The following is a 21,876-nucleotide window of genomic DNA, read 5'->3' as shown; positions in this document are numbered from 1 at the left end:
TCTACTTTCGAACACCATTGTACGTCTCTATCGCGCCATATTTCTATTGATTATCTATTTTACCTCTTAAAGTACAGACAATTTTTACATTTTCAAATGATCGGAATATCGGCTCAGTCTTCAGCATTTAGGCAGAAACAAGGCACAGATACTTCCATCTATTAGCCTTGGCTGAAAAACAGGCAACACTAGAGCCCTGGGTGATAAGATGCATCTGTTTGCTAAGCTGCGTTCCACAAAGTTATCCAGTTCGTCATTGTTGACGTTGAACGACTCGAGTCGAAATGAATCGCGACGCATGAACCTTACCTCTGTTGACCCCTGCAAGATAACTTATTTTTAGATTACAAGATTACAAGATTTTACTCGGCCCCTGCACAGATCCGTGGCCCTTATCAGTCATACCTTGGCGATTTAATGGATCGAGATGCCCATGGGTAAGGTAAGGCACAAGATATATCCTTCGAAATAAATGAACCCGGACTTAGGACTTTTTCACCAGACAGGTTCATATAAGGCTTTCACTCATATATTTGATTTATCACACACGGGGTGCATATAGTGATCGCTGTGTACGCAATTTCGACGATTTATAATCGTGCCGAAAAGTGCAAGCACGTTCAGAAATCAAATTCAGTGCAAAAACGGTGCACCAAGGCCAACCAAGGCCCAAGCTGCGGAGCGTCTGCTCGATCGAGCGACACACAGTTTTATCCGTTATCGCCAATATCACAGCACCCTCGGTGACGTCATACCGAGAACAGTACCCCTTCTGACGTCACAGCTCGGCGGCGGCAGGAGATTCAGTCATTTCAAGTTGCAGCCCGAACATACGGAGCTCCCTACTGAGCAGAAACATCAGGAAGCGCATGGTTGTTCACAATTGGGGATCCAAAGAGCGCACTCGGCTAGCGAAGAACCCCACAAAGTCGATTTTGACATGGAATTGACAAATTTAAACATCAGAGTAGGCTAATAATAGACGGCGAAATACACTTCCCGAAACAAGAACAGAACCACTGCTATTTTGACTTTGACAGAATTCGCATGATCCTCATCTGAGCGGGATTTAGCAAACGTACAACGGGACATCACGTAAGGCGCTGTGTACACCTCAAGGCGATGTATAACCTAAAACCAGTGTAAAATACTGTTCCATAATTATGCAATGCATTTCACCAAACACCCAACCAACTAAGCATAACCTAGCATCCTAACAAGCATAAAAATAAATATAAACCGCTATATTTAAACTATGCTTTACCCGGAATGCTAATACAAGCCGTTATTTAAACACACCACCCCAAAATAAAATAATGTGTAAGACTCGCTTCTTAAGCGTATGCACCAAATAAAATACGCATCACCCCTTCTATTAGCTTCCAGCGATTAAAGCTTCGTCAGTCACTAGACCCTAAAATCAGTCACCCGTGCGTGTAAATGTGCGTATCTGTCTATCCCACAGTTTTCACCAATGGTTATAAATCACAGTAGCCTCTCATTCACAGCTAAACCCTTCGCATTCAATTGCCCCCGTGACTAGTCGTGAATTTGATGTCCCGTGTCACATCCTTCTGAAATACTGTCACAACAGCGGTGAGTCCGTTACGCAAAGATGGTGCCAGCTATGCTAAACTAATCACCCCACTCTTGACACCACTCTAGTTTAAACGCTATCGCTGCTTCGCGCTTTGTCGATGCCTCTTGACTCGAAGAGGCTGCTTTGCACAGTTCGAATGTTTGTCTCGGAATGGTTCGTTACTTCGGTCTTCTTCGATATCTCTGGTGTCCTTTCCACATTCCCTCGAGCGGACTAGCACCAGAGGCGACCAATCATGACGCTTCATCGCCATCATCAACCAATCAACGTCCGCCACGTTACACTATTCTGCCGGTCAAGGTAGCCTCTGGACGGACTTCGTCGCCCCTTCTTGCGTAGAAGGAAGGTAAATACTGACGTTTCCTTCACCTATGGGTTGCGTCTGGTATAAAACCGGCAGTTCGAGCCACCCCGGCGTGAGATTCCTCAGAGCTGCTGCGTTGTGCGAGCTGCCGTCCGTCGCTCGAGCGTACTTCAGGCAGCATGGTGTGAAGTTTGGTGCAGTTTCGGTGGCTGCTACACGGCAAAATGCGTCCTGCGAAAACCCTCGGCTGGAAAGAAGAGAGCCAGTAATGTCAAAGGGCTGCAGTATATTGTGGAATTAAGGGGATCTGTATATATTCTTGTTGTTCATTGGGGTTTACGGGCGCGTCGACTGCGGTGGTCATTTTGCGCCCATAACGCTGATCTGTATATATTCAAACTACAACGAATTCCCTTGCTGAATCTATGGTCATGTAAAAGTCCCTCAAGTCTCAACAGGTGTCGCTTGTTGTACGCTCAACCTAGATACCTATCCCAGCACAAGCAGCCATTTTATAGCAAAGCAGGCATACCATCACCTTAGCGAAATTGTCGAACGAACGTTTCTAAATCCTCCCATTCGTGAATCAATGTGACAAAACATCTCAAAACAATCGCCAACCTCAGTGCTGTAATCGCCCCTCGCCGGCCCCTTCCGCCACCCTCCTTCCCCGCTCCCGGTCTCACCGATGCCGTGTAGCACGTCCTTGGCCTGCTGCTCGTCCAGCGCCTCGAACACGTGGCAGTAGAAGAAGCGGGCCATGTTACATGACGTCTCACTGACGACGATGGAGGAGAACAAGACGTCAGAATGGTGTAAAAGGGACAGTTTTGGCATTACGAGAACGACATGGGAAGGGCACTACATAGAAGAGCGCTTATTCCGAGAGCACTACGGCGTTCGAAGATAGTAAATCGGTTAGCGCCGGAATGGAGTGTGGACAATAACAGTCATACAGAGGTCGCTAGCTGTCCCAACTGGTGTCACTGATGATCGCTAACTCGACTTATAACTGAAGACCACGAGCTCGGCTTCAGGTGACTAGCCACAGTCATTGAGACACTGACCGACCACAGGCTACTGATCGCATCAGGAAAGGTCATCGACCCGGTCACAGATCACTGGGGAGTGACGGACCCGGCCATAATAGACCACAGGGCACAGACCGACCACAAGTCAACGATCCAACGGTGGAACACCACTGACCCGGTCACTGATTGTCACTACGACGTGTCACTGAGTGTCACTGACCCAGTCACTGAGTGTCACTGACCCGGCCACGTAGGCGAAGTACCGGAGTCGGTCGTTCCGCCGTCCGCAGGAGGCGATCTCCGTGTAGCTGTGTTTCCGCACCACCTCTCCGGAGGCCCGGTCCACCAGTGTGACACCCATCTCGCCGAGCACTAGCTGCACCTGAGAACGACGACACCAGCGACATTAGTGCCACTATAAATCCTTCAAACATATCAGCATCGTCACTACAGCCCAACAAGCACCAATCGGCAACATTAGATAAACACGGACTGGACAGTTCAGTTCAGCTACCTGACAAATTAGGTAGCATTCTACTTAAGTAACTCATTAACTAATTCACTAACGAAGTCGGGTCCAACACAACTGCAACATACCTAAATCATATTGAAACAGAGTGGACACAATAATAGATTTCCATCTCGTTCCACACCACCAATCCCTCGTATCCTCTCCCGATCGTCTCTCCCCGATCCCTAGTATCCTCCCATCCTCCCATCATCCATATCCCATCCTCTCCCTCCCATCATCCTCACCTGTTGCGTCTGCGGCTGGTTCCTCAGCACATTCTCCACCCCCATCTCGATCACCGTCACGTCTCCTCTATTCCCGACAAACCCCGCTCCGAGGTATGTCACGGGCGCTCCGGCGCAGTAGGGCGCCTTCTCGTCGGGCGGTTCCGGATCGTCGGGCAGACGGTCGAGCCGGTCGGCAGAGGCGGCTAGCCGCCGCCGCTGCGCCGCCCGCGACTGGTAGGCGGCGGTCAGCTGGGCCAGGTCCAGGCGGAGAGACTCCAACAGCGGGATGGCCGGTGGGTAGAGGTCTCCCGTGGCAGAGTGACACTGCGGAAAGGCAGAGTGTGAGCGGGTGTGTAACGGTAACGAAGGGACGGGAGGGAGAGCGATAAATCAAACGATAGAGTCGTACCAGACGCGACAACAAAAGCCGACTCATGAACACGATAAATCGAGATGATTATTATAAATTCCGGAAGCAATACTTCAAATACTTACTCGTCTCTACAAATCGTCGTCACACTTCGATTGGTTGCGTATGTGCAGGCGGAACCTCAAACGCAGTTAAACATCGACCGAACCTGACTCAGCTAATAACTCCCCCTCTCGAGTCTACACTCCACCCCCGCCTAGTTCCCCTTTCACCACCCTGCCGCTGCAGTTCCACCGCAAGATCGAATCTCCCCGACTTACCTTGACCACGCTGATGTAGATAGGCATACCCTGGTACAGTTTGAGCAGAGCCGACACCCTGCCGCGCCGCATTCCGTAGCAGCACTCGGCATACAGCTCGTCCACTATGTCACCGGGCTCGATATTGTCCTGTGATCGGGGGGGGGGGGGGAGAGGCACACATGGTTGGTTGCGTAAGTACACATGCTACACATGATACTCTGTGGATCGTGGAAGGGTCGGGGCTAGCATGTGCGGTCCTTTTACACGTCGTTGGTCACCCAATTCGTTTAAGGTGTTGTGTGCCTAAGAAAGCACTAGTATATGACTGGAATTAAGGTAACAGGCATAACAGAGCAAAGTTGGCAATAAATCAGAAGCTATGGAGACCACTTTATCGTCATTAGCGCTCACACAACTAAAGAACCTTCAAGGTCAACGGAGAATCGATACGTAATGGCCACCTCTTGTCCAGTCCTCTTTCCACGCCCGTCCCAGCCCGCTCCCCGTCCGGCGATCACCACTGACCTCCTCGGCGGCCACCGAGTTGGGCTCCACGTCTACCACCAGCACCCGCGACTTGCAGAACCTGACGGCGGCGGACGAAAAGGGACGGGTTAGAGGTAAGGGTAAGGGAGAGGGAGGGTGTCAGTCAGTTCAGCTGAGAGTCCGTCGACACCCTCACGAAGCCTTATGTGTCCGGGATTCATGCATCTTACGGCCTGGAGCTGAACATTTCTGTGTTAAGTGAATGGAATTCGGAAACAATAAAGCCGATAATTACAAGATGAAAATAACCATGATGAAACCGCAATCACGTTATGCGTGACCCACAAAAGTGAGACAGCATAACCAGGCTTATCTATGCCAAGTGCCTCGTTTTCCAGCAAACTTCCCGGCTATTATTACCGTCACCCACCCGAATTTGACGCCGAGCCTCTCGCAGGGAACGAACTCGAAGCGCCGGTAGAGCGGCAGCAGCCAGGTCTCGTCCAGAAAACAGGCGTTACGCAGGTTCAATCTGTCGTGGAGAAGGTGGGTTGGGGGAGGGGGAAGGGAGGTGTCAGTACAGGTGCAAACAGTCTGCTCATAGTCATGACTCAGCGACGTCAAATGATGCGTGCGAGGGAGGGCGTTAAAGGGACAGTATCACCATTTTGATGAAATTTGACATTGCATAGGCCCCACCTTTCTGGTCCGGGAACTGAAGACCGATCCTCGAAACTCCACACCGTTATCCCGCTATCGCCGCTCAAAGTACGAAAGGTGTACCACACTTTGAATCGTGCTTCACTATCTTCACTGTTTAAATGTTTGCGCCGTTTTGAATTGACCGCCAGTAATAAAACTTTTACCCTGGTCATTTCATCAAATTTTATAAAGCCAAAACGTTTTTCGCACTTATTCATCACCGTTAAATTCATTAAATAGTCGTAGGCAATTTCCGCTGTTTCCTTCGGATTCTAGCGGTTCAACAAAGGAATTCCTCCAGCTTGAATCACAATCTCCCTCCAATGTATGACGTTTATCACGTGATTGTCACGTGATATTTTCTCCCATTGTCAATTGTCACGTCCAATTGTCACTCCCTCCAATTGTCACGTTATATTTTTATAGGCAATACCTAAGGCTACCTCTCCCTAAGGACAACTCAATCAGAAGAACGACCGCGTAAGCGTAGCGTCAATAATGTATTATCTGCGCCAGTTCTGTAGTAATTTTGCATGCTTCCAAACTGGCGGCCATGCTTGTATAGTGGTGGTTCGCTCATGAAAATGAATCATGAAAATGAAATGTGGTTGCAATATTTTTCACCGAGTTCGGTCCTCAAACTATGTTTTTCTGATTCAGAAAAATAAGAAATGCTAGTAAAGAAAAAATCAGCTCCATACATGGATTTTTTTTTCGATGATACTGTCCCTTTAATTTTGCCGGGACACTGCTGTTCGCGCGTGGTAGGTTGTAAAGGTTGATAAAATTACTGCGAAAGCACGATCGTACTCCAGTTGCGGGAAACCTGTAAACGCGTTTATGTTCCTGTATTCCCAATCCTAACTACGTTAGCTATGAGCTACCTCAACAGTAAACGAGAAACTAACGAACACGCATTATTAAAAAATGAAAGCGTACCAATACACACAAAGCATTGTTCAACACGTTTTTATTGTTTGTTTATTGGGGCTTAAGAGCGCGCCGACTACAAGGTCATTTTGCGCCAACACGTTTTTATAAACACCCAAACGACACCATTGTTGCAACATTCAGTTCAAGCTAGATTCCGTCTACTTGCACTGCAGTGAGGCGGTGAACTAGCGTGCAAATTTTTCCCTCACACGCTTCACATACGCGTACTTTAAAAAAAAAAACGTTGTAACCTTGAGCACACTACGAACACAAAAACCTCACTCACTGCAGCATATGATTCACATCAGAGTCCATTCCATCATACAGGGCCCGACAGGCCGACAGTCCGAAACATTTCCTACATGCTGCAGCGAGCCCCCATACCACCGGCTGCGAGCCCTGCCTCTGCAGACACGGGGCTCAGTCCGAAACCCTGCACTCTCCGCAGCGGCGGCGGCGCATCGGGAAAGGTTCTCACGCTGCAGGGGTACGCGGTCACACGACGATTTGGCAACGGCCCGCCCGCGGCTGCACCGGAGTCGAATTCGGAGCAGCTCTGGCCGAGCGAACACTCGACAATCGGCATGTTTTAGAGGTAGCACAGCGGAGGTTTAGGACCTCAAGCAGAGGATTGGAGTTGGACACAGCCGATCCATGAGTAAAATGGTCGTAGCTGTACTGAATACGACCTCTTTCAATTTGATTTCAATAATATTAAGCGTGTTTGATGCTGGAAAAATGTCATGCAGGACATTTTAATCTTCACAAAAAGAAATAATGGCATAATAACCGTTTTTCTCACTTCTTTAGTATGCTTACCTTCACTTCTTTCGAATATCCCTTGCTTCGAACTCCCCCCCCCCCCACGTCTCTACCCCACCCGCCCCTTTCCTCCATCCCCCACCGACTCCTCCTATCCATCTCATTCCCACCCCGACCCTCTCCCTCCCCCTCTCTGAACCACTCACCGGAATTTGATGAGTGACACCTGGCGCAGCAGAGACAGACAGATCTCTGCCAGGATCTCATGGCCGATCACAGAGTCACGCCGGTCGTACAGGGAAGACGCCCGCCCACAGCGGATCTGAACGAAGGAGGGGGAGGGGGAGGGGGTAACGTCGGTCGTATGGGGCAGACGCCCGCCCGCAGCGGATCTGAACGAAGGAGGGGGAGGGGAGGGGGTCAAGTCGGTTATACAGTGCAGAGACCCGCCCGTAGCGGATCTGAACGAAAGGGGAGGGGTGGGGACTGGGGAGTCACGCAGAGTACTGACAGGTGAGAAGGGAAAGGTCAAGGTATGGTTACACGGAGAGCGTTGTGACGTATATGCGGGGGGGGGAGATGTCGCTCGGTGGGGGGGTGGGGGGAGTTGGAGTCCAAATGGGCACATAGGCGCGCACGGCCGGTCCCCTGACTGACTTCGCCTGGCTATGGCCTGCCACCAACCGCTATCATACCTGTCAGGAGGCCCATAAATGTCAAGCACCCGTCGCGCTTCGAACCCGGCCTGTTATAACCGGGACACGTGCTCTCACCACGCGGAGTCCAACGCTCTACTGACTGAGCTACGGGACCGGCTTGAAACGCATTGCAATGTATATCTTGAGTATTACCAAGCTTAGAATAAATTCGGTCGGCTCATACTATCAGAAGCACGCCTGTATATCTTTATTAACTTTTTTGCGACACAAAAAAACGCACGATAAAATCAACATGAACCAACGGTAAACAACAATGCAAATGTCACGATCACGGACAAAAACTCCATGAGTGTCCACGATTGCTGACAGCTGTGCCGACTTAGTCCACCGACCTGTCTCCAGTCCGAGTTCGCAGCTGCGAGTGCCGAACAAAGACACACTTGACTCGACCGGGAGCTATAACCTGCGACCGTCCGACTCCCGGCGCTACAAACCACGCAATTCGAGGCGGCTCACAATACGGCGTTACGGTGGCAGCACAGGTCAACTATGCGTTACAGCGACACGGGGTATTGTTCGGAAAAACAATGCAGCGGTGACGGCAGTAATCACGCAGACAATCATTTTACGGTAGCTCCAGGCTGGAAACATTTAAAGAGCTTATGGACATGTCGACATATTCAATGATATTGGCGGTCGGGATATTTTGCTAAAAGCAAGCACGCGGAAATAAAAATAAAATACAGACAATACTGTGCCTTTACGCTGGCGCTTATCTATGACCTCACCCCGATAAATAGTTAGCTCCAAAGACCGTGACGGCAAACATCCGCTCCCATCATGACATTGAACACTCCTTTACACCACTGAACCTGTTTTACCACATTACCGACGCAAAATGTACCTCCTACGTAAGTTACTGGCATAAGCTACATGAATTATAAGCAACATGCATATAAGTTGTGTGGTAAGGAAGCGTGTTCCACATGAAAACATCCCACCTACCGTCCCAATTCATCACCGGAAGCCGTACACTGCGGTCGCCAGCGCTACCCGTTTCCCTCCCAGCGCAACGAACCGAGACTAATGCGACCGGAGTGGGCAGACGGTAGACCGCAGTCGGCGGTCCTCACCAAACAGTTACTCGGGCTCTTTGTTTGGTTTGTCCATTTAACTGAACCACATTCAATTTCCGGTATGACGAACGGGGGAAAATAACCAAACTGCCGTAATTTAATGTAAGTGGCCCGGATATTCCCGAAATGTAGCAAGAAATGAATTTCTTACCAGCAAAACATCGTAAGTCACGATGACACAGGTCAGCAAGCATTACATTTTCGTAAGGAATGGTCAGATGTATGAGAGGCCATCTTATGATTACGTAGCTCGTTACGGGGACGTTTCGAACGGGAATGAATACACGAACTCCCGAGGTGTAACCTGCGGACCTTTCAGACTCAACTTTTTACGCCAATGCGTCGCTAATTGCATGCCCTGCATGTCACCGAAGAAAGATCTACAGAAAGGTCCAAGAAAAGCCAAAGGAGGTCGAGGTTGATGGGAAATCGACTCTTACGATTGAGAACCATCGACCTACAATTCTACAGACTATATGGCAAGCCAGACGAAAGAAACTCCAATATCGAATCACGTACTCACCAGCGATTCAACGGGGACGTGCAGGCAGCGTTTGAAGAGCGCACACCGTATGAAGAGTCGGCCTCGGCCCTGCTGTGTGTGCACCCGCTGGCTCTTCTGGACGGCCTCCACGGCATGGTGGAAACTGGACGATACGCTGGCGACACGGGGAAAATGGGTGGTAAGAGAAAAGGGTGGTGGGTGGCAGAGACTTTGTAACGAAGTATACCTAAGTGAGAACATACCAGCTGACAAGGAAGCTCAATGCAAGGATGCCCATGAATAGCCTGTTCACCTCCTGGTAGGCTGACTCAGTAAGTCTCATGCATAATTGTGATAAACTAGCTTCTCTTCAAGGCTGAACTGTTTCCAACTTTCCCTCCTACATAATTTAGTGACCTTAGCCTGACTGACCTGTTCCTCTCCTGGTACACTGACTCCATCACAGACCAGTAGTCCTTCTTGGTGGCTCCAAATGGGGTGAACACAGGGCCCAGCAGACCTTCTCGGAATATCTTCTCCAGCACCTGTCGTAGAGAAATTAATGTTTTGGATGGGGAGCAAGAATTGATAAAAGGAAAAGGAAAAGTACTCAGTGCATTTTTCCCTTTCCTTCTTAAAAATAAAGCAAACCTTTAGTCCTTGCTCCACTTACCTCACATAATGGAAGCATGGATGGGTGGTCATCCAGAATTTCATTGCGCTCTTGGGAGTCCTTTGTCAGTGTCAGCACGTAATCTGAAAACATGACATTTATGGGATCAGCTGAAACATAAAATAAATGGGAAACTTTGTTATCAATTCATAATGTAAAAAAACATACAAAACGGGTTACACCAGTTGGTTGAATATGAGGAAGTCAATTTTAAAACATCCACAACTTACTTTTGAGCTCCTTTAGAAGAGGATGTGAAACAGACATAACTTCAAAGTTCAAACCTTTTTTGATAGTACAGTCCTTTCAAAAGTCTGGCCAAGTAGTAGAACCATGAACTAAAAGGATTGGCAACACTCCAACCTTTCCATTTTGATTTAAATTTCAGTTTTGACTTTCGCTTCTGCTTCTTGTCTGAGTTTTTCCACACTTGAGCAGAACAGTGGTAAGCGTAAAGTGAAAGGGTGTATCAGTATCAAACTTGTCAAAAGCCAGCGTCCTAACCAATTTCGAATTTATAGAGAACAAGTTGAACCTCTCCCACCATAGAAATTATCCGACCTATTCCCCACACTCCTCGCGCATTTTGTTTACGTGCAATCCGTTGCGTTGTTACAGTCAGCTGACTAAACACCACAATGTCACGAACGCACCATAAATTCACAAGTCTCCAAATCTAGAGATATTTTCAGAGCAGTGAGGGAGCTCCATCGGGACTATATGTTTTGATAAATAAAGTACATTTAATGGTGGTTTCATTGGTTTCATTAACGTGTTCTTGCTTCGAGGTGTTTAAAACATCCTTATGATGGAAAAACAGCAGCCTATGTCGTTTGCCGACAAGGCGACATCAATTTATTGAGCAGTAAACTAAGAACAGCATAACACTGTGCGTTTAGCACAATTTATCGCTTCACCAATAAACCGTCAGCGCCAAGTTTGAGCGAAAAAAAGTGAATCATCAACAAAAATATAAACCGACAAATAACCAGACAAAAGTATCAACAGACAACAATCAACTACAACGGACAACTCTCCTATATCACAGCCTTTCTCATCGATGAGATCACCCCATGATGACGTTATTTCGACCGTTCCATCTGACGTCACATTCTGACATCACTTTGTGTGCGGCTCCTCGAGCTGGGAGCGCAGCTGGGCGGCGCGCAGTTCGAGCGATCTCAGCCGCTCGTTTACCAGACTCTGCTCGTTGCGAGCGCGCGTCAGTTTGACGGCCACCTTCTCCTTTTCAGATTCCATCTCCGCCTGCGCGGTCAAACCAAGGGCAGGGTCAGCCGTACCTCACAATGTGGGCTTTGATAATCGACGAGTCAGTTGAGCTCGCTTTCTAACGGCAGTAAGTTCAAAGCTACTCTCGATGAGCTAGCCCAAAATGATGTCATTAATAAACTATGCAGAACTACTACGTCCAGCTCCGCTCCTGACAAAATAAATTACTTAGTTCTGATTATATTAACAAAAAAGATTAAATATACACCCAGTCATAATATATCGCAACCCTATTCCATCCTTACATTGACGGGTTTCTGCTCTATCTCTCCCTTATCCCCGCACCTGCCTGTCTCTAAATCTGTCCCTCCCCGCACCTGTTTCTGTTCGATGTCCGTCTCCAGGCGCTGCACCGCCCGCTCCTGTTCCTGCTCCTCGCTCTGCCGCTCCTGGAGGCGGCGCTCCAGCTCGTCTCGACTCCTCTCGGCGACGGCCGTCCGCTGCCGGGCCGACTGGAGAGCCACGCCGCGGCGCAGTGTGGACTCCAGACGGTCCCGCTCTGACGGGAAACAGGACCACCGGGGGTGACCGAATGGGAGCTGTTCAAAGATCCCGGAATCGTCCAAGAGGAGCCGTATCTGGTGCGAGGATGGTTGTTATGAGGAGCATTGTGCATTAAACATCCGACTTGCTACAGAAAGTACGGCTTGGCTGAAAAACGTAATTACGATACAAATTTCAATAAAAATGACTAGCCCGAGCGGTGCCTGTCGTATTATTCCTGACCACCTGTCCGAGGCGACCTAGATCTAGCCAAATACATCCACCGGTCGATCAATCATCCAATTTTACGGCCGGCTTGGGCTTTTTAGTCACACAGAACTGCTTTACACAGAGCCGGACCGAATAGCAACAGCTGCCTGTATTGGTTTGTACCGTTTTGAAGCCGGTGCAGTTGCTGCTGCTGCTCATCCAGCTGTTGCGCGTGCTCCGTGTGCTGCGCCGCCGTCTGACTGGCCGCCGCGTGCTGTCGCATCAGCTCCGTGAGCCGTGCGCGCTGCTCACGAACACTGTCGAGCTGGAGTCGAGACTGGGCCACCCATGAGCGGTTGGACGTCAGCCGTGCCAGATCAGACTGAATGAGGGGGAGAGGAAAGTCATAATTAGCAACAGGGAGGCATCGTATGCCAGAGGATTCGCAGTGGGCAGTAATCGCCACGCCATGTGTGGATCGCCCATGATCGTAAATACATACTGATACATACAATACATACAATACAATGGTCGCAACTCGCACTTGAGCTACTGAGTAAGCAAGTACTGAACCAATGGCGATAGGTTAAACTGGGATAAAGACGGGTTAAATTATGTAGCAGAAAGGACGACCGGGAAAGGTCAGACAAGTACGGGAAGCGCGGTAGGGTTGAGTCAGACCGATCGCGGTGGCGACCGTGGCCGTGATGTGACTGACGGACGACGGTCGTGGTAGAGCGTGGCGAGACCACGCCACTGCCGCTGCAGATGAGTTAGTGGCATGCTAAAGGCAGGTCACACTCAAGATTACTTTACTAATAGGTCGCACTGAGACACAGCTATCAGGGATTCAGGACAGGTTAAAGTTGTAAGTGGCGGAAGCATGGATGTTTATATGTACCTATCGATCTTCTGGAACCCGAGAACTGTCTTCCCGTATTACGTCGTCTTCCCGGATTATACCGTCTTTTCGAACGTTTTTCCGGGTTGTACCGCCTTTTCGGAACCGTCTTCCCGTTTTATACCGTCTCATCCCGTTTTCGGGAGCCGTCTTCCCGTAGTATCGTCTTTTCGGAACCGGTTTCCCGTATTTACCGTCTTTCCGGTTTTGGCGGGGGCCGTCTTCCCATGGTCCCGTATTATATCGTCTTTTAGGAACCGTCTTCCCGTGTAAACAGTCTTGCCGGTTTTCGTGGGCCGTCTTCCCAGTTCCCGTATTATATTGTCTTCTATCTCGGAACAGTCTTTCCAGATTATATGTACTGTCTTACGAGTTACGATCGAAGTGCAACGGTGGTACACCCTTTTTCTGTTTTCAACTGACTCATTTACCTACTTTGACAGCTACATTATTAGCCAAGCCACGATATAAGACAGCAGATATGAGAGAGCAGTGAGCACACTCACCTGAATTTCAGTCAGACAGGAGTTGAACTTTTCTTCCTTCTCAGCGAGCTGTTCCTTTTCACTTGATAACCTGACCCGCAGCCTGAGCAACTGGAGTTTTCGCTCGCTCAATGCCTTTTGAGCTGGAAATGAGAAAATAGCACGAGAGTATCAGTACATTTAGCCTTGAGTACAAATTACAATTATAAATTGGGATATTCATCTCTAATTATCTAGCCGTTAGCACCCAAAAATCGGAACAGCAAAGAACTTACTTTGCAAAAGGTTTGCCTTCCATTTGTCTCCTTCTTGCTCACTGGCTAGGATCTTTGCTTTAGTTGCCTCAATTTTAGATCCAAGATCGGTAACCAGTTTTAATAAATTTGAGTCGTCAGCCATTTAGATAAATTACTGGCAAAGTTCATAAATTTAAATTTCCCGCCGCCCCAGGTTCTTCAAAAGCATTTCAAGGACGAAAGGAAAAGTATCGTAAGCCAAGGCTGTTCATGGGATGAGCTTTACAATCGTTCATTCGCTCTACTCTGCGAATATTTTTTCTTTGCACCAATGACAAAGAGGTTCACACAAATCTCTATGGTTTCAAGGCGGCTTTTCTGCAAGCGAACATGATATTTACTTTTTATTTGAAGACGAAGTCGGCGCAATAGGTCTCGAACCGAAATGGAAAAAAATGTAAATTTTGAAGGCAGTGCAAATTGAAGTGGGTGTAGTGATTGTGTTTTTTATTGATGTGACTATTGATATTTACTGATTATTCCAATAAAAGGCTAGTTTTTGGTTCCAACGGTTTATATAGCCTTGGTTCCAACTGATCTATGGGCTGTTGATATAGTTGATACAGCTTTAAATGTGCTACAGTGTCAACTGCCAGTGAATGAGTTTCAATTTCAACACCTGACCATCATTTCAATTTATTGTTTGATTTGGCTTTGGTCTGTGTCCTAGTGTGTGCTCAGCATTCAGAAAATGAGAGATAATTTTCTGGGATCAGTACCTACCTAGAAGTACAGCATTACTTGGCATTAGTAGAGCAAACGTCACACGAAGGTTTTCCAACCGAGGAGAGGCGCTGTAGGTTTGTAGGTTGTAGGGTAGGTTTGTAGGTTTGTAGGTTTGTAGGTTAGGTTAGGTCAGGTTAGGTTAGGTTGGTTTAGGTTTTCCTAGAAAGAAGCACCTCCGGGTATGGTGCCTCTCCTTGGTTGGAAAACCTTCGTGTGATGTCTGCTCTACTAATACCCATTATTTTAGGGACAATCTCTGTGATTACTTCAAGTCACGATATTAGATTGCTGTTTCAGTTTTGATGATGATTGTGTTACTTGTTGTCATATTTATTGTGCAAGGCGCCAGCCTACAAATTGTATGATCTTGGTGGTCCCAGTAAACTGCCCTTGATTATCCAGATGTCCACCACACATACCTATTGAACAGTGGGCAGTGAGTGTTCTATTAACTCTGTTTTATTTAACTGGTGCCTGGTTTTCAAATTGAAATCTGTTCCAAAATACTCATTTTCTATGCAAAGCATTCATTTTGACCTGTTGTAATTTGTAGATATAGGTATTAATTGTAATTTCTAACAGTAAACACTGGTCAGGAAGTTTTTCACCGTGTCCTTTTTGCAGTTGATGGTGATGCTGTAGATCTGCATCATGGGTGACAATCAGCAGCTTCTTAACCTGCTGTCCCTACCCAATGTGCTGCTGGACCCTTCAAAGCAGCAGCAGGCTGTCACTCAGGTAATTTTGCTATGCAGATATCATGGATTTGATTATGCAATGGTAAGTATCAGGATTGGTCGATGAATGATTATGGACTGAGGACATGTGTCATTCTTGACACACGCACTAAATATGTGCAACATGGTTAACAAAATATTTTCACTTAATTTGTCAAACCTTCCTTAGCATTCATCTAGTCAAACCTACATAACAGCTTGTCAAAACATACCTAACAGTGATCACTCTCCTGGCAGCTATGTCAACTTATGAACACGGACAGTGATGAGCCTCGGATCGTCCAGCCCAGCATCAAGCTGCTCTCCTCACACCAGCCGCTGACGCGGATCGTGGTGATGACTCTGGTGCAGAGGTGGGTGGAAGAGTCTTGGCCGTGCTGAGCTTGGAGTTGGAGCCATTGGTTGGTCTTGACTGACATTGTTACTACCTGCTTCATACCTTCCTACAACCAGCAATAAAAATTTGAAGAGGTGTTATTTTATTTAAAGGACAAACACTTCCAGTATTGACTATTATGTGGTTGTCTGTCTGCAGTCTCCTTTCAGACCGCCAAACTTGTTGATTTCATGTCTGAGGTGCATCTTCTTCCTTGCTATGACAACCTCTGGTCCTGTCCCCATCCTGCCTGTCATGCCTTGCCCTCCTGTGATCCTCTGACTCCTCCTGGCTACTGCAGCCCGCTCTGACCCTCCCCTCACCTGCCCTGCTCTGCCTCCAGACACGTGGGCCGTAACCCAGACATCATGCCCCAGGCGACCAACGCTCTGCTCAAGTGTGCCGTCGACCCGAACCCGGCCGTGCGACGGGCCGCCGTCAGGTGAGTTTTGAGTGACGTGTTCATCGGTGAAGGAGATGATAGATCGAGTCGGTGGGGTAGCGATGGGTTACATCCATGGATCCCTCGATGCTGGTTACTCTGCAGTTTGTTGTCAATAAGCTCCAGCCAGAAAACCCTATGGAGCCTTTCGTTTATATATTCACAGTAGTCGTAGTTAATTCCATCGTTTATTGTCTGTTGTCTGATCTTATACCATTGTTTGGTATGGTACCCAGCTCATTGACATTTAGCGACACTTCTGTTTTGCCTCATTGCCCCAGCTGGATTGGACATTGTCTCGCCCGTATAAATCGTGATCTGCACCTACCCACCCAGCTGTCACACCCACGAGTCTAACACTCGCCTTTCCCCTCCCTTCTTCGCTCACCGACAGCACCCTGGCGCGTATGCCGGACTCTGGCGACATCACGCAGCCGGTGATAGCGGCGGCTCTGCGCGACCCGCACCCCTCCGTACAGAGAGCCGCCGCAGTGGCGTGTCGGGTGTTCCCCAGGACCAGCCAGAACTGTCATATCGGTGAGCACTGAGAGGAAGAAGGGAAATGGACGAATGTAGAGTGGAGAGGGAGTAATGGAGTAAATGAGAGATAATGACGAGATTGATAAATCATATTGTTTAAATTCGCATGGGAGTGAATTTTGGAGGAGGGAAAAAGGTATGAAAAGAAGGAACGACGAAGAGAGAAAAAGGAAGGAAGGGAGGGAGACCAGGACATTTGAAGGACGAGAGAAAATGACTGTTGCAGTTGTAGCTCTCATATTTGCGAGAGGGTAAGATAAGGGCTATCGGTAATAGCGAGAGAAAGCGTGAGACCTAAAAATATTTCGTCGTCTTCCTCATACAATGCTGCTGACTCGATCGGCTGACAAAAAATCGAGTTTTGACACCCCTACCTACCTCCCTGACACTATTCACAGACCACATAGACGAGCTGTACCGTCTGATCCGGTCCGATGACGCCCTGCTGGTGCACGCCTGTCTGATGACGCTCGACGTCATCCTGGCCGCCGAGGGCGGCGTCGTCATCAACCGCGCCATGGTGCGACACCTTAGCTCGCGGTGAGAATCAGTGGAGCGGGAGGAACGAGAGAGGAGAGTGAGGGCTGAGCTGGTCTCTATTTTCTCCATTTTTTACACCTTAATTTGTCAGGGGCTATGACCCTTAGTTTCCGCCACTTTGGTTACAGATGCTCGTATTCATAAGTTCCGGCAACTTGTCGCCGGGCTTGTGGATTATCCACGTGCTCTGTCACAGATGATGCACTTCATATTTGCTGTTACACTTCCCCGTCGCCGTCAACGTCTTGAGTAACAGGCTGGACTGGACACTCACACTGGTAGACATTTTAGTACTCCAATCCTGCTACCGACTGAGCACAGGTTCAAGTTAACCCGCGCCCTGCTGGGGGGGGGGGGTGTTTGAACACCCCCCCCCCTTGTGGTTTTTCGCGAATACCTTATCAGTTATCATACATCAATTCTACACATGTTGTGAAAATTTCAGACCAAGGTCATTCAAGGTCAGGTCACCAGGTCACTTGAAGTGACCTCACCTCATAAAAAGTTTCAATGTCTGTCATAGCTACACCGAGTGACCGATCGCTTTGAAACTTTCAGCGATTGATAAGAGTAGCAGTATCTATAAAATGTATATCTCGGAATTTTGATATCGGTGACCTAAGGTCAGGTCAATTTTGCGACCTCCCCATTATAAGTCAATGGGAGAAAATTGAAATGCGCCTCTTTTGGACGAAAGACATTATAAACACTCCCAAACACTGAATTACAAGTGGTTTAGACACACTGAACATGAAAATGGTGTCCGTGACCCTTGTTTATGCCCTGAGGTCATCTTAGGTCACGAATTGTATCTAATAGTTTTTCGCAAATAACTTTTGATAGAGGCATGCTAGAGCGATGAAAACGCCTTAGATGTGTTCAGCTCGACGATACGGATCGACTGATATGCAACATGACCCTTTCCGGTCAGGTCATGACCTTGACCTGAGGTCAAATTTTCAAGTTGACCTTTCAAGGTCAAGTTATAGTTCATTCGATGCGTCTTGACGAGAGGAACACGATGCCGGTAAAAGTAAGCTCGTACAAGGCTTGGGTCAAAAGTTATTGCCGAAAAACTGTTTCCGAAAAAATCGGCTATTTTTGCAGTTTTTGCCCCCTGCAGGCAAAACCGTTGACGTTAGGTCAAATCTGAGAGAATTACTCAGAAAGGGCGTTAATAGGGCTATCGAATGCGCTTTTCCGCGGCGCTGTAGCTCTATTGGTTCCCGAGTTATGCGTTGGCTTCTTGGAAATTTTCGATATTCGACCTGGAAATCGGCGAAATTTTGCCTTCAATGACCTCTGGTGACCTGACCTTTGACCTGACCAAAAAATTGACCGAAGTGATTTCGTCATTATTTTTGACGCTCTTTCGAACGCCGCCTTCCGCGTATCGCTACGTGGCCCAGGAGCCGAGTTACAAGGGGGGGGGGGTGTTCAAACACCCCCCCCCAGCAGGGCGTGGAAATCCAGGACCCCCAGCCGGGCGCGGGTTAATGAAATTGGCGAGATCGGGCCTAATAGGACAATCAGTTACACGTGTCCCGATAACATGACGATGAAGATGACTCCTCCCTCTCCAACAGGAGCCGCTCTCTCCCGGACGCAGTGCTGGTGGACGTCCTCCGCCTGCTCTGTCGGTACCAGCCGGCTTCGGATGAGGAGCGACTGGCCGTGATGAACCGGCTGGACTGGGTCCTGGCCTCGCCGCGGCCGCATCTTATCGAGGTGGGTTGGGACGCGGGGAGTCGGAGCTTCGGGCGAGGGAGGGGAACACTGCGAGGCTTGGTGCCCAACACGTTTGAGCAGCTCATTTTCGAGGTAGGTATCAGGCGAGGGAAGGCTGTACTAGAATATTTAACACGTTCAGCGGACATTGATGAAGAAATTGCTGATTTGATGATTTCTCATCGATGAGTAGCATCCATTACAAAAACGGAACGGCGATCTAGTACAGGTTTCGTTGAAATCACTCGTGGGTCTAACAATCATTCTCCCGTCTCTCTCCCGCACAGGCGGCGCTGGACCTGTTTTTCCACCTCTGTTCGGGCGACCTGTCCCACCTTCGTGCGGACGCCGTGAGTCGCGCGGCCGGGGCGCTCTGCTCGCCGGGGCACTCACCCAGAGAGTGGCGCTGGGCGGTGCTGCAGCTCGTGAGGAGTCTGGGCACGGAGCATCATGCTGCGTTTGCGCCGCATTACAGGTATGTGCTCAAAGCGCGAGGGAGGCCGCTGGGATGCGGTGTCCCATTTGTCGATTGGCATGGGCAACGACTAAGGACACTCAAATGAAATATATTTTTCATTCTCAGCTGTTTTTTTTTTTTCGAGGACAAATTCCACTTACAATTTCACCGAGTATGAACATCTGCATGTATAATGGGTTATGATGCCTCATTTTTGGACCTTGTCTGAATGGTCATTCTCCAATCTTATCCTTTTAAAGAAGGTTTTGATTTAACCCTCTGATACCAATCCAGCATACAATTTTGGGATACTGGAGGGGTGCAGCTTGGGTCCCACACTTTCGGTATGGAACAGAGTTGGGGCCTACGTGAGGCCTTCGGTTAATATGATCGCTATGAAACCATGCGAGAGATAAGACATCGCCGCCTCACCGATGTAAACGGAAAGAATGTGAGGCGGAAGGGACTATCGATGAAGAGAATGATGGTTTTGGAGACATTAGCGGCCGAAATGTTAGATTAGATAATTACGGTCATTACTACGGAATATGGATGAACAATCGTAATTCGTAGCTATCGATTTTATCGTGCCATAGCAGGCGCTACTTCATTTTTTTCTCGCTCTCGCAAATTCATGAGCGTAGTAATGTTTTAACACACTTACTTTCTCGTCAGGTACTTCATACCCCGTCCGTCGGACGGTGAGACGCTCTCAGTTCAGATGATACAATTCCTCTGGCGTCTGACTGTCCCGTCTACTGCCTCCGCTGCCACTGCCGCTGCCTCTGCTGGCTCGGCCTCTACTGCCTCCCCTGTCTCCAGCGCTTCTCCAGTATCCAGTGCCGCCGCGTCCGCCGCCGCCGTGGCTCCCGTCGTGGTGCGGGAGCTCACCACCTGCCTGACGTCGCCGCCGCTACGGGAGGCGGCCGCCCAGTCGTTACTCCGTGTGGCAGCTCATAGACCAGAGCTGGCAGCGGCCGTGGTGGAACCGCTGTGTAGACTAGTGAAAGACGATGGTGGGGGAAACACAAGTGGAAACACTGGTAGAAATGGTATTGGAGGTGGAAACGCTGTTGGAAACGGTCTTGGAAACAATATTGGATACGGAAATGGAAACGGCGATGGAATTCGTGATGGATTTAAAAGTGGGGTAGGAGATGGAGACTCAGACCTCCCCAGCTCTGCCCAGAGCGGGGCGGCGGTGGTGGCCGGTGCCCTAAACCACTCTGACTTGGCGCCGCTACCAGCCGCCGCCCGTCGCCGACTCCTCTCAACACTGCTCTCTGCAGATTTAGAGTCACTACCGGCCCATGCTCTATGTCGGCTTCTGGAGGTACTCGGACGGTGGGGTGGAGCACTGCCGACAGTCGCGGCGCGGCTGCGACGGCTGGCGCACTGCGGCGAGAGTGGCGAGGTGGGCAGAATAAGTGACAATCATGACGCAATAGGCTGTGGGGTTGATGGCTTGGGTAGCATCTCTCCTTCCGGTGGCATAAGGAATCACTGCAACGCTCTAAGAGATCTCTCCGTGCGTCTAGCCCTTCTAGAAACCGTAGCTCGTTTATTCATATATCGCCCTGCCGAGCTTCAAATCACGCTCGGTGTTCTAATGGAGCGAGCTGTTTCACAAGGGGGAGAGGTGGCCGCGGCCGCGGCTCGACTTTACGCAGCACTGCAAGTGACCGAGGGAAGAGAACTGATGTATGGAGAGAGGGAGGAGGATGAGAGAGAGGAGGGAGGAGAGAGGACGCCCAGTATGTCGGTGACGCCCACCTGAGTTTGTGAGTTTGGTGAGACAGTGAGTTTGGCGAGTTAGTGAGTTGTTTATGAGCTCGCGTGGTGGCAAATGTCGAGCGACGATGGCTTGTTATTGGGTCGAATTGAACGATGGTTTCGTTATTCCAATGTTAATTTTTACGCGACTGCCTGTTTATTGATGTTTATTAATTGTTTTTACCGAGCGGTTATTATGTTACTTGGGCATGAATTGTGTTATTTTGTCTTATTTAGTGCGAGCCTAAGAGTGTGATGCGACTCTACTGGCTGGTATCAATTTAGTAATCACTTGAGTATCATCCGTGGTCTTCGAAATCTGCCTACTTTTCGGTGCCTGCTTTTCAGTGCACTGCGGCATGTTCAATCCACGTCCATGTGTACATTTCATTATCATTTGCGTCGTTTCATAGAGCGGTGGCTGTCAAGTGTCACTATTCTTGTTGTGTGTTAGAGCTTCATGGAACAATCATGGAAAGCTTCCAAATGAACCGTAATTACAATTTCTACATTTTGTCTAGTGTATTGAATGCGAATGACCGTGTTTGAATTCTGAACGATCGCAGGCGCAGGCTAGGTCAGGTGCCTCTCTCGGAGTCAATTAGCTGATTGCCTGGCGGTAAGGTTGGGCTGCTCTGTCCGCATTTCCTCAGAACTCCCACCTGCATCATAACAAACCGCGGAGTGCTGAACCTCAGTATTCAAACAGCAC

The 21,876-nt window shown here is 48.8% G+C and overlaps 3 protein-coding genes across 6 annotated transcripts; 1 reads left to right on the top strand and 2 right to left on the bottom strand.

The window, feature by feature from the left end:
* Positions 1 to 513: 513 nt before the first annotated feature.
* Positions 514 to 10,796, bottom strand: LOC122373383. Its single transcript, XM_043351372.1, has 12 exons — positions 10,411 to 10,796; positions 10,181 to 10,263; positions 9,940 to 10,052; positions 9,547 to 9,682; positions 7,435 to 7,550; positions 5,262 to 5,363; positions 4,871 to 4,931; positions 4,364 to 4,492; positions 3,692 to 3,997; positions 3,178 to 3,317; positions 2,591 to 2,682; positions 514 to 2,151 (listed from the first exon to the last, which is right to left on the bottom strand). Exons 1-12 carry the CDS (start codon positions 10,445 to 10,447, stop codon positions 2,117 to 2,119), a joined length of 1,350 nt encoding a protein of 449 aa, XP_043207307.1. The 5' UTR covers positions 10,448 to 10,796; the 3' UTR covers positions 514 to 2,116.
* A 187-nt stretch (positions 10,797 to 10,983) lies between these two features.
* LOC122373382 (trichohyalin-like) lies at positions 10,984 to 14,608 on the bottom strand. Its single transcript, XM_043351371.1, has 5 exons — positions 13,825 to 14,608; positions 13,571 to 13,692; positions 12,347 to 12,545; positions 11,788 to 11,969; positions 10,984 to 11,446 (listed from the first exon to the last, which is right to left on the bottom strand). Exons 1-5 carry the CDS (start codon positions 13,946 to 13,948, stop codon positions 11,300 to 11,302), a joined length of 774 nt encoding a protein of 257 aa, XP_043207306.1. The 5' UTR covers positions 13,949 to 14,608; the 3' UTR covers positions 10,984 to 11,299.
* On the top strand, positions 14,221 to 21,680 carry LOC122373381. 4 transcript variants are annotated; one of them, XM_043351370.1, is made up of 9 exons: positions 14,221 to 14,242; positions 15,196 to 15,309; positions 15,546 to 15,661; positions 16,028 to 16,126; positions 16,521 to 16,663; positions 17,065 to 17,206; positions 18,793 to 18,934; positions 19,222 to 19,409; positions 20,067 to 21,680. In XM_043351370.1, the coding sequence occupies exons 2-9, from the start codon at positions 15,223 to 15,225 to the stop codon at positions 21,166 to 21,168; spliced, it is 2,019 nt and encodes a 672-aa protein (XP_043207305.1). In that variant the 5' UTR covers positions 14,221 to 14,242; positions 15,196 to 15,222; the 3' UTR covers positions 21,169 to 21,680. The 4 variants fall into 4 exon arrangements, with proteins under 4 accessions (XP_043207305.1, XP_043207303.1, XP_043207302.1 ...); XM_043351368.1 differs by having other exon boundaries at positions 14,228 to 14,270; XM_043351367.1 differs by lacking the exon at positions 14,221 to 14,242 and adding an exon at positions 14,256 to 14,336.
* Positions 21,681 to 21,876: the final 196 nt, after the last annotated feature.

Source organism: Amphibalanus amphitrite, unplaced genomic scaffold (genome assembly GCF_019059575.1).
Source record: "Amphibalanus amphitrite isolate SeventyFive unplaced genomic scaffold, NRLGWU_Aamphi_draft 001485F_arrow, whole genome shotgun sequence".
NCBI classification, from domain to species: Eukaryota; Metazoa; Arthropoda; class Thecostraca; order Balanomorpha; family Balanidae; genus Amphibalanus; species Amphibalanus amphitrite.
Note: the sequence above shows the minus strand (reverse complement) of the source record. Positions and strands in the feature narration are given on the sequence as shown.

What these genes read in the sequence shown, in the direction of transcription:
- LOC122373383 (XM_043351372.1), bottom strand. Translation starts at nt 10,447, where the DNA reads ATGTCTGTTTCACATCCTCTTCTAAAGGAGCTCAAAA. An exon ending in TCTTCTAAAGGAGCTCAAAA is followed by an intron (nt 10,264 to 10,410) that starts GTAAGTTGTGGA and finishes TCATGTTTTCAG; the next exon opens with ATTACGTGCTGACACTGACA. An exon ending in GTGTACCAGGAGAGGAACAG is followed by an intron (nt 9,683 to 9,939) that starts GTCAGTCAGGCT and finishes CCGTGTCGCCAG; the next exon opens with CGTATCGTCCAGTTTCCACC.
- LOC122373382 (XM_043351371.1), bottom strand. Translation starts at nt 13,948, where the DNA reads ATGGCTGACGACTCAAATTTATTAAAACTGGTTACCGATCTTGGATCT. An exon ending in CCTGTCTGACTGAAATTCAG is followed by an intron (nt 12,546 to 13,570) that starts GTGAGTGTGCTC and finishes CCCCTCATTCAG; the next exon opens with TCTGATCTGGCACGGCTGAC. An exon ending in CGGACATCGAACAGAAACAG is followed by an intron (nt 11,447 to 11,787) that starts GTGCGGGGAGGG and finishes TTGACCGCGCAG; the next exon opens with GCGGAGATGGAATCTGAAAA.
- LOC122373381 (XM_043351370.1), top strand. Translation starts at nt 15,223, where the DNA reads ATGGGTGACAATCAGCAGCTTCTTAACCTGCTGTCCCTACCCAATGTG. An exon ending in CGCGGCCGCATCTTATCGAG is followed by an intron (nt 18,935 to 19,221) that starts GTGGGTTGGGAC and finishes TCTCCCGCACAG; the next exon opens with GCGGCGCTGGACCTGTTTTT. An exon ending in GCGTTTGCGCCGCATTACAG is followed by an intron (nt 19,410 to 20,066) that starts GTATGTGCTCAA and finishes CTTTCTCGTCAG; the next exon opens with GTACTTCATACCCCGTCCGT.